The sequence below is a fragment of the Panthera tigris genome, chromosome C2 (assembly GCF_018350195.1).
Source record: "Panthera tigris isolate Pti1 chromosome C2, P.tigris_Pti1_mat1.1, whole genome shotgun sequence".
Taxonomy (NCBI): domain Eukaryota; kingdom Metazoa; phylum Chordata; class Mammalia; order Carnivora; family Felidae; genus Panthera; species Panthera tigris.
The window spans coordinates 105,787,400-105,797,393 of NC_056668.1; the positions used below are offsets into that span (position 1 = coordinate 105,787,400).

The 9,994-nt window shown below is 48.7% G+C and overlaps 2 protein-coding genes across 3 annotated transcripts in view; one reads left to right on the top strand and one right to left on the bottom strand.

Moving 5' to 3' along the window:
- RSRC1 (arginine and serine rich coiled-coil 1) overlaps nt 1-1,143 on the bottom strand; it is a 253,796-nt gene extending 252,653 nt beyond the window's left edge. Inside the window, exon 1 of the mRNA XM_042956775.1 lies at nt 1,077-1,143. The gene's annotated coding sequence lies outside the window, so the exon portion shown is untranslated. The remainder of the gene's footprint in view (nt 1-1,076) is intronic.
- SHOX2 (short stature homeobox 2) lies at nt 829-9,787 on the top strand. Of its 2 annotated transcripts, none has more exons than XM_042956773.1 (5): nt 829-1,353; nt 4,284-4,492; nt 6,927-6,984; nt 7,294-7,382; nt 8,942-9,787. In XM_042956773.1, exons 1-5 carry the CDS (start codon nt 1,002-1,004, stop codon nt 9,233-9,235), a joined length of 1,002 nt encoding a protein of 333 aa, XP_042812707.1. In that variant the 5' UTR covers nt 829-1,001; the 3' UTR covers nt 9,236-9,787. The 2 variants fall into 2 exon arrangements, with proteins under 2 accessions (XP_042812707.1, XP_042812708.1); XM_042956774.1 differs by having other exon boundaries at nt 8,978-9,787.
- The last annotated feature ends 207 nt before the right edge of the window (nt 9,788-9,994 follow it).

The window sequence follows — 9,994 nt, forward strand, 5'->3', positions numbered from 1 at the left end:
GCGGAGCAGTTGCGCTGCACCCTGACGCGGTGAGAGGTTGTAGGGTCGGTTGCGGAGTCCGGGTACCCGACTGACTCCAGCAGCCGCGCATTTGTCAGTTTCCTCTTGGCCACGCCCCGGCGTAGTAGGTCCAGCTCCCCAGTGTTTAACTGAATCGTGACACCAACGCAAAATCCACGCCTAATTAAATTAATTAGGGATTCTCGTCAACCCTGGATTAATGGCCAAGAGCACAGGCGGCCGAGGCCATCTGAAAACCCGGACGGCCTGGGACCGGCCTCCTCTTCCCGCCCCCTCCCGTCCCCTTCACTGCCCTCCCACTCCAGCTCCAGCCTGCCTGGACTCCAGCCTCAATCAATCTCAATCTCTCTCTCTCTCTCTCTCTCTCTCTCTCTCTCTCTCTCTCTCTCTCTCTCTCAATCTCTCCCTCTTTCTCCCTCCCTCCCAACCCCCAATCTCCCACCCCCAGGTAGTGGTGCGGGTGCTTCCCCAGGAAGGGGCTCCCTCCGAGTTGCGAAGGGGAGGTAATTTACTCAGAACAAGGGGCCGCCTTTGCGAAGTATAAATAGTGAGACTTCAAGCGCAGCATTGCTATCAGATCTGAACTCTCCGCAGGAAGAATTGTCAAAGATCTTAACATTGAACAAGCGCGCTCCGGCAGGGAAGCATCAGTTCCCATTTCCCTCCGGCGGCCCCCGCCCCTTCCCTCTTCCTCCTCCTCCTCCTCCTCCTCCTCCTCCTCCTCCTCCTCCTCCTCCTCCTCCTCCTCTTCTTACTTCTTTTTCTCCTACTTCTCCTCTTTCTTCTTTCTTCTCTTCTTTTTCTTCTTCTTCTTCTTCTTCTTCTTCTTTTTCTTCCTCCTCCTCCAGCTCCTCCCCCACCCCCTGCCCCATTGATGTGTTATTACTGGGGGGGCTGGGGCAGTAAAAAAAGAAGAAGGAAAAAAAGAGCGGGTCTCGGCTGGGAGAGGTTGAGCGCGGAGCTGACCGGCATCGGCGGCGATGGAAGAACTTACGGCGTTCGTCTCTAAGTCTTTTGACCAGAAAGTGAAGGAGAAGAAGGAGGCGATCACGTACCGGGAGGTGCTGGAGAGCGGGCCGCTGCGCGGGACCAAGGAGCCGACGGGCTGCCCCGATCCCGGCCGCGACGACCGCAGCAGCCCGGCAGTCCGGGCGGCCGGCGGAGGCGGCGGCGGAGGAGGAGGCGGAGGCGGAGGCGGAGGAGGCGGAGGAGGTGCAGGAGGAGGAGGAGGAGCAGGCGGAGGAGCTGGAGGAGGGCGCTCTCCCGTCCGGGAGCTGGACATGGGCGCCGCTGAGAGAAGCAGGGAGCCGGGCAGCCCGCGGCTCACCGAGGGTAACGGCCTAACCCCCCCAGCCGCGGTTCCCCTTCCCGCCTTCCTGACTCCTCTCGGGCGGGAGAGGACCCCGAGGCCCAGCGGGGAGGGGGGGGGGGACGCGGAGCGGGCCCTTGGACCCCAGCTTTGGAAGCTAGAGTGATGATGGAGGGGTGGGAGTCCGGTGGTGTGCACGGTCGTGGGTGGGGTCCGAGTGTGTGTGAAGAGGGGGGGCGTGGGGTTTGCGCGCGCCCTTCTCGGATGCTCTCGCTATTCCCATTCCACTGAAGCGCATTTCACCAGCCAGAGGATGGGCCCGCAACCCAGACGGCCCGCGGGCGGACGGGGAAGTTCGGTGGGCCCGGCTGCCGCAGGGGTGCTGACAGCCGCTGGGCCAGGCGGCAGGATTCTGGTTAGCATCTAGCGCCGAGTTTGCGGGAGCCCCTTTCCCAGGCCTGAGAAAGAAAGAAAAAGAGAGGAAAGAGAGAGAGAGGGAGGGAGATTTCACCCTGGGGTCACCCCCGGGTTTCGGGCCACGGCTAAGATCCACTCGAACTCCACGAAGATCCTGGATCCTCGGATCCTGGAGGTCAAAACTTCCCATTCTCTTTGAGCTGTTACGATTGAACGAGGCCGAGGCAGGCTAAGGTCCAGGCTAGGCTGTTTCTCTCGGGAGACGCTTTAGGCTCCCTTTTTTGGGGATTGGTTTTTCGGTATTTACACAATTGCATTACTGTTTCGAATCATCTCTGGTTTCGTGTGGGGGGGAGGGGGGAGGGAATCCTTCCGTGCCAACAAAGTGTTAGGAAATGGCTTTATCTAAATGGTGGAGCGTCCTGTACCAATTCAAAAGAATTCAACAATAAAATTAATTTGGCACTCGGTGCCTGCAGTAACTGGTGTGCTGCCATATTTTTCCAATTAAGAAAATATGTGACATGCGTAGAATCACATATTTAAGCAAGCAATTAAGTTGTTTATAACACGGTCTGTTCCTGTTTAGGCCAATAAATGGAAATTTGGGGGCGAAATCGAGATTATATTAAGTCTATTAATCAACTGGAAATGTGGACATCTTTCTCTTTGAAGCTCCAAAAGTTTGAGAGGCATCCATCCACTGTGGATAACCCGAAATAGACAAAGCCTTCTCACCCCTTTGGCAGAATCTGAAGGGTGTTTTTCGTGTTTAAATTTCATTACAATATCAGTGGAAATATTTTCTTATTAACTTGGCCCCTAACGTTTACTATAATGTTACCCGCTTCCTCCCCAATGGAAGGACAAATGTCCATAAAACGAACTCTGAGAACAAGAAATGCGGGCAACACCTAAAATCACCGTAGCTAGAATGCTAGACTGGGCTAGGATCTAGAGGCTCCTTCTTCCCCCAGACCAGGCAGCAGGTCCTCCTAAATTTGAAAAGTATAGCACCGCTGTCGGGCGGCCCAGTGCAGGCTCCCCTGCCTGAGTCCGCAGCTCCAGGCCCTGGGTACACCAGCATGTCGCATCGTGCGGTTAGGGTCACAACCCGGGCAGACGTAGTCCTGGAATTGTTGATTTCCAAGCTCAGGACAAGTATTAATTTTTCTGCAGGCCGGCTCTTCCGGAAATGATTTTTAACACCCATGCTGATCGGGATCCTGGGCTAGGAAGAACCACAAACAGCCTCGACTATCCAAACTCAGCTTTGACACCTTAAAAACCCAAGGTTCCGACTCAGGCGCAGAGCGTGAAGGTTCCAGAGGGCAGTTCATGTTGATATGGGCTTTCCTGATCACTGGCCCTTACTCTCATATATATATATATATATATATATATATATATATATATATATATATAATCTCCCTCGGTTGACTCTGTATGCTCACGTTCGCAGAGCTCCTGTTTTTAAAGGGAGAAGGAAGGACAGCATAAAGTAGCAACGGGTGTGTGCAAACCCAGAGCAGAAAAATGCATATTTTATTAAACAACCGAGCTGCTGGATGCATGAAAAGGCTTTGAGCAACCAATAGAAAACAAGGATCACGAATGTTCCGCTTGAACCTGTTGATCTCTGTGGGTTTAAGCGTTTAGGGTCGAGTCTGTCTTTCCAATGGGGAGAGAGAAGGAGAGAACAGAGGCAGCGGTCTGTTTCGCGCGCCACCGGAGGCTGGTTCTCCGCCTCTCGCCTTTTGGCCTGGCGTGGGCGGCGAGCCCTTCAGGCCGCCAACATGGCGTGGGCGCCTCTTGTCAGGCGTCCCGTGTCTGGCGTGGGGGATAGAGACTGCCTGGCCACCCGTGGGCTGTCAGCAGGGTTGGGCTCGTACCCTGGGTCAGCACCGAAAGCCCGGAGATGCGGCTCCCTGTGCCGCACAGCACCCGGGTCTTGTTCTGCCGCCGCAACCCTTGAGCCCAATTGTTCCCAAATTAGAGCAGCAAGTTTGAGAGAAACAGAGCCAGCGGAGGCCAGAGTTGGCCTGAAAATGGCCCAGCGCTCTGGGAATAGCCGGTGAGAGGCCAGTGCATGGCCTCGCCGCGCCCTTCTGCCCTGACCGGGTTCTGTGCCTGGCCGGGTGCGGCGCTCTTGATTTCTGGTGTGCTTGGCAGAGTGTGAGTGCTAGAGAGGGTGAGTGGAATGCATTTGGCGTTCGCGGGGGAGGGCAGGGGACGGTGGAGTGCACAGTGAGGAGGTGAGTAGGCTACAGTTGCGGACGGTTGTGTGGGTGAATAGCTGAGGAAGGGCGGCCGCCCAGAGTTGATCTTTCACGTCTCCAGATTCCTCTTCCTCGGGGCAGGGTGAGACAGTGGACAGAACTCCGGGAGGGGGCAGGATCCTCCATCCTTTTGGAGACAAATCTGGTAACAGGATTTGCCGTGTTGTTTTTGTCCATGTGTGTGTGTGTGTGTGTGTGTGTGTTTCTGTGTGCGCACGTGGACATTCGCGTGGCCCTACTTGTGGTGCCCCCTCCAGTGTCCCCAGAGCTGAAGGATCGCAAAGAGGATGCGAAAGGGATGGAGGACGAAGGCCAGACCAAAATCAAGCAGAGGCGAAGTCGGACCAATTTTACTCTGGAACAACTCAACGAACTGGAGAGGCTTTTTGATGAGACCCACTACCCGGACGCTTTCATGCGCGAGGAACTGAGCCAACGGCTGGGGCTGTCCGAAGCCCGAGTGCAGGTACCTAGCTGTGAGGAGGTCAAGGCAGGGCCCAGGGAGTGGAGGAGGGGCACGCGTGGAGGAGAGGCCGCTTGGGGGACATACAGCGAGGGCGCAGCGGGTTCAAGAACCTGGAGTGAGGTGAGAAGGAAAAGGATGGTCTTTACTAGAGGTCCTATTTTCCAAAGTAAATCTTAGTATTATAGCCTACCCCCCCCCCCATCCCAACATATGTTCCCAGCAGAAGAAAGCTGTGCTGGGCTTGCTCCCAGAGTTTCTATAAACCACACCCCCACCCCCCTCGCCTCACGATGCCTTTAATGTGGTTTAATCCTAATGGGCCTACTTTTATAAGCCTTAAAAAAAAATCCCACAGAAAGCGTTTTATCTTCTGGATGCCTTAAAAGTTACAACGAATATTTTGTTCGCCTGAGTTGGTTTTCCTTGAGGGTCTGCTCCGGGGTCTAGGGTTGCCAAGCGGATATGCCAATTAGGTTTATAGATGTACAGACTATAAAGAAAATTAGCAACTGTTAAGTGCGGAAATTTACAGTTTGCCGTTAGCAGTCGATCTCAAACTGTGTGTAAAACAGTAAAGCAGTAAATGCATTTTGGTCACTCTTTGTTCCTTCACTTAACCTGACAGCAAACCTGAACCTACAGAAACTTGATTTTAAAACAATTCACATATCTTAATATTGGCATTCCCAAAGTCCAACACCCAACAAGTGCCTTAATGTGATGGAGTTAGGGTTGGAGCAGGTTTTCTTTACTGGTTTGTGGGGGTGAATATAATGGCAATAGGCTTTGGGGGCATTCAAGGTGGAAAATTATGTACATACATGCATGCATATCCTTCTAGTTTTATGGAGAAAACATTTAAATGTTTCAGATTGTATTTCCGCTCAAATAATAAACTAGGAGAAAATGATGGTCATTATTTGTTTGAACACATGGAGCAGTTTTAGGCCTGAACATCTGCAGCTGTTACAAAGTATCACTGTAACAGATACTCCCAGGGTCTCTGGGCGCAGAGACCACCATCTGCAGCAAACTATGCAATTCTTATGGGGCTTCCCCGCATCTTGTAATAGGATCAGGACAAAAACAGAGCAGTCACGTTGAAGGGGAAAAGTAATAATAGGCTGCCTTGGTCATCACAGCCGTCAATAGAAGGCTCTGCTCTTCCTTTTTAAGCCTCTCCTGCTTTGCTGTGTGTACTGAAATCTCTAGAGACTCAGCAACCCCTTAAAGACATGATGATAATTATTACAGTTATGAGCATTAGTATCGCAGTTCCAACTCTTCTAGGGGAAAAAAGAGGCAAGAAGCCTCAGGCCATGTGAGTTACACAAAGGATGCCACCCTGGCATGAAATCTACCCTTCTATTACACTAAATGGCAGGGGAATTTTTGAAGATTTACATTGACTATGACACGGCTTTCAAAAACAAGAAAAATCTCTGAAGCACTTTTTTTCTTTTATAGTTTTTTTTTTCAAATCTTAATTTGTGAATCAGTCAATATGCTGTATTATTGGAACATAATGCTGTATGACTGGAGTGTAAAAGCAAGGTTTATATGAATTTTTAAAAATCTGTCATACTGCCTTTAAAAGTTGGCAAGTTTATTTAAGAAGGTGATATCTGGGAGAAGACAGTATCCAGGAGTTACTTGATTCATACCCCATCCCCTTTTCACAGCATGTTGTTCTTTTTTTTTTTCTCATAAGAAGTGAACTTTATTGCTGGTCTTTATTTTTTCATACTTTTATTTAAATTTTAGAGTTATTTTCTGGATGCATCTCTGCTACCCTAACTGCTTTTTCTATAGAAGCAAATTAGATTATCATGATAATAGCACAATTATGCTGCAACTGTGTTACACTCTGCTGCACAGAGGAACAGAGAAATTCTAAACTTCTTTGTAGTGAGGCTTTTATGACACTAATTACCTCTTCCCCCACTCTTATCTTCCTCCCCCCACAACCAAAAAAAAAAAAAAAAAAAAAAAAAAAACCAAACCCAGAGTCACTATTTGCTTTGGTGTTTGGTTTTTCTTGAAGATGAAGCTAATTAATATTACAGGCTATTAATGAGCACATTCTTCTCAGGTCTTACTGGGCAAACATCTAAACCCATTATCACTTTGGTATCAGGTATCAGGGAGAGTTTTAGGCCTTGGGGACTCTGTAATGCAGAAAGATGAAACCAGGACTAATAGTAATTTATCAAGAAACAATTTATCTTGCAAAAGTCTATGAAATCTATTTTTGCTGTTTACTTGCATTATTTGACTTTGGAAATTGAGAGTGTTTTTTATAATTCAAATATTGCTTGCTGTATCTCTCAATCCTTGCCTAAAACACTACTCTTTTGTCATTGTACTCTGGTAATTAAAAGAAAATATTGGAATTCGTAACATCTAGGCTTTATTTTGTTTTTCCAATTTGTAGGTTTGGTTTCAGAATCGAAGAGCTAAATGCAGAAAACAGGAAAATCAACTCCATAAAGGTATGCTTCTCAAAGAAAATCATATTCTCAGTAAAAAGAGAATTGGGTAATATCATTATACAAAGTCAGAAAGAAACTTCTAAAATAAAATCATGGTATTTATTTAAAAATCTGCTCTGAAGGCAGTTAATGAAAGTCCTAAAGTTTGGGAGTAAATTACATTTATTTTAATTATGGCAGCAGTGTAGGAAGATAACTGTCCAGTTCCAGAGGAATTAGTTCTGTCTTAGTATCATTTGGAACCCTGGAAAACAGTGCTGGAAATATTAACCTCATATTATTGTGTTTTGTTCCCCATTTTTTTCATAGGTGTTCTCATAGGGGCTGCCAGCCAGTTTGAAGCTTGTAGAGTTGCACCTTATGTCAACGTAGGGGCTTTAAGGATGCCATTTCAGCAGGCAAGTATAGCCCGCTTTCAACCTGTTTTTAACTGTAAAAAGACCCGGATGTTTGCTTGAATTGTTGAATATACCTTCTCTCTGAGTCCCAATGTTGGTGTCCATGCAGTTGAAGAATAATTTTGAGATGATATAGTGGATTCACTCCCCTTTAAAAAAAAAAAAAAACCTATACAATGTCAAGGGCCTACGTGTCTAGTCCTTTCTGTCCTCATGGGAAACCTGCAGGGGCCTGAGGCCAGCAACCGGTCCTTTAAAAATGCACTAAAGATTGCACTTGGGGAGAGAAAGGAAAAGCCTTTTGATTAAGATTTTGTCAGATCCAATACAGAGGTAAGTCCTCAGGTGTTTTCTAAGGCAACTTTCTAAATATTTTTCTAGGTATTTCTTACCCCTTAGTCACATTAAATGTGTCTGGCAGAAGAAGAGTAAATAAATAAAAGTACTTCCAACTCAGACTTGATTTTTTAAAGGTGCCTCTGCAAACAAAGCTTCATCTCTAGTAGAGAGGGAAGCCTTGGTCTTCCCAGGGATGCCCTGCCTCTGCAATCCCTTTCTTAGGTATAAAGAAACCTTTAAGACTACATTTTAAAAGGACAGCCTGCAGCAAAGATTTAATCCTGGGAAATCCCAGTGCTCTAAACACCCCTGCTCTTCAAGCCTAAGGGCGCAAGCCTTACCCAACCAGTGCCTGACCTTGCCCATCCTTAGCCAGGACCCCTGCTTGGTATGGCTGTGAAGTCGTGAATTAGCTCTCAGTTGGCAGCACCCTAGCTCTCAGCTGGCAGTCTCCCCTAGACTGGGGAGACACCTGGGCTTACCCATGTATTGACAGTTAGTGTTAGGGAGATCTTAGCTCTCTTGGCACCACAGGACTCTAGCATCCTGATGCTAGGCTTTTGAAGCAAGGAGAATGATTGGAGAAAGAGAGAGTGGGATCTTAAAAGGAGACCCTTACTACTCATAAAGTGATCTGCAGGCCTGCAGCACCAGCAGCACCAGGGAGGCAGTTAGAAAGGCAGAATCTCAGGTCCCAACGCAGACCGTCTGAATCAGAATCTGCATTTTAACAAGATCTGCATTATAACAAGGCTGATTGTTACAGCAGTAAATGTTGGAAGTGCTAACAATTGTGCCAGTTGTTATGAAGATGAATTAATTTCCCTAAGTAACAAGGAAAAGTTTTACAGTTTGCTTGTTAGTACTTGGTTACTTGTTAGTGCTTTAGTGGGGTAAGGGATGTATGATGGCATCGAGAGAGCCTTTCCAAATTACCTTTCTAATTTTGAGGAGGGCTATTAACACGATAGCAAGGTTGCCCTCTGATGGGCCCAGCTCCTGAGAGGAGCGGCCACATTCCTGCAGATAGGAGTCCCTCAGGGCCCAGGGAGATAAGGCGCTGAGCGAGTTGCACAGACTCTGGCGCACCGGAATATCCCAGATTCAGTAACAGACTGAGGAGGTCAGCCAAACGCCCCTTTCCTGTCCCTAGCCCCAGCCTTCCCCCTCGCCAAGCTGGACGCCGTTAATGCTCTGTTTCTATTCTGTTGTCACCCTAGGATAGTCATTGCAACGTGACGCCCTTGTCCTTTCAGGTTCAGGCGCAGCTGCAGCTGGACAGCGCCGTGGCGCACGCGCACCACCACCTGCACCCGCACCTGGCCGCGCACGCGCCCTACATGATGTTCCCGGCGCCGCCCTTCGGACTGCCGCTGGCCACGCTGGCCGCTGACTCAGCCTCCGCCGCCTCCGTGGTGGCTGCCGCCGCCGCCGCCAAGACCACCAGCAAGAACTCCAGCATCGCCGATCTCAGACTGAAAGCCAAAAAGCATGCTGCCGCCCTGGGTCTGTGACGCCAACGCCAGCGCCAACGTCGCGCCTTCAGCGCGGCGTGCACCCTGCACACCCTCCGCGCCTCGCTGCTTTTCCGTTTATCCCCCACGGATCTCCGGAACCTACCCTCTTCCCGCCCCGCTGATCGCCCTTTGCCCCTCTCCACAACCTGGACTTGGAGGGCGAGACTCCGCGCGGGACCCTCGATCCCACTAGGCGCAGCAGCTCCGTTGCTCCTGACCATTCACTTACCCAAGGGCATAGAATTCGGCTTCGTAGGGGCAAGTTTTCGGGAAGTCTGGAGAGAGACTGAACAAGGGAACGCTAGGACAGCGGAGTGTGGCTCAAGGCAAAGCTGCAACGATGGATTCTTGAGTAGAAATAAAAATCCTGTTAATAAAAAATGAGCAAAAAAAAAAAAAAAAGTAGAAAAGACAAACCAGAGAGAAAAAAAGAAAAGGGGAACTTATTGCTATTTGGCAGAAGCTGAAATTGGAGAAAGAATCAAGGAACAAAAACAAATTTTAAAAATTAAAGTATTTTATACATTTAAAAAATATGGAAAAATAACCCGGACGAATCTCGAGAGAATGGGGAGGGGGGGTACCAACTTAAAGTGTATGTTTTTTTTTTTAATGGGCTGAAAAGGCAAAACAGAAGGAAGAGGTATACTTATTTAAAGAACTAAGGTTAAAAAAGTGCGCAGCTGGGAAGTTCACAGGTTTTGAAACTGACCTTTTTCTGCGAAGTTCACTTTAATACAAGAAATTTGATAAGAG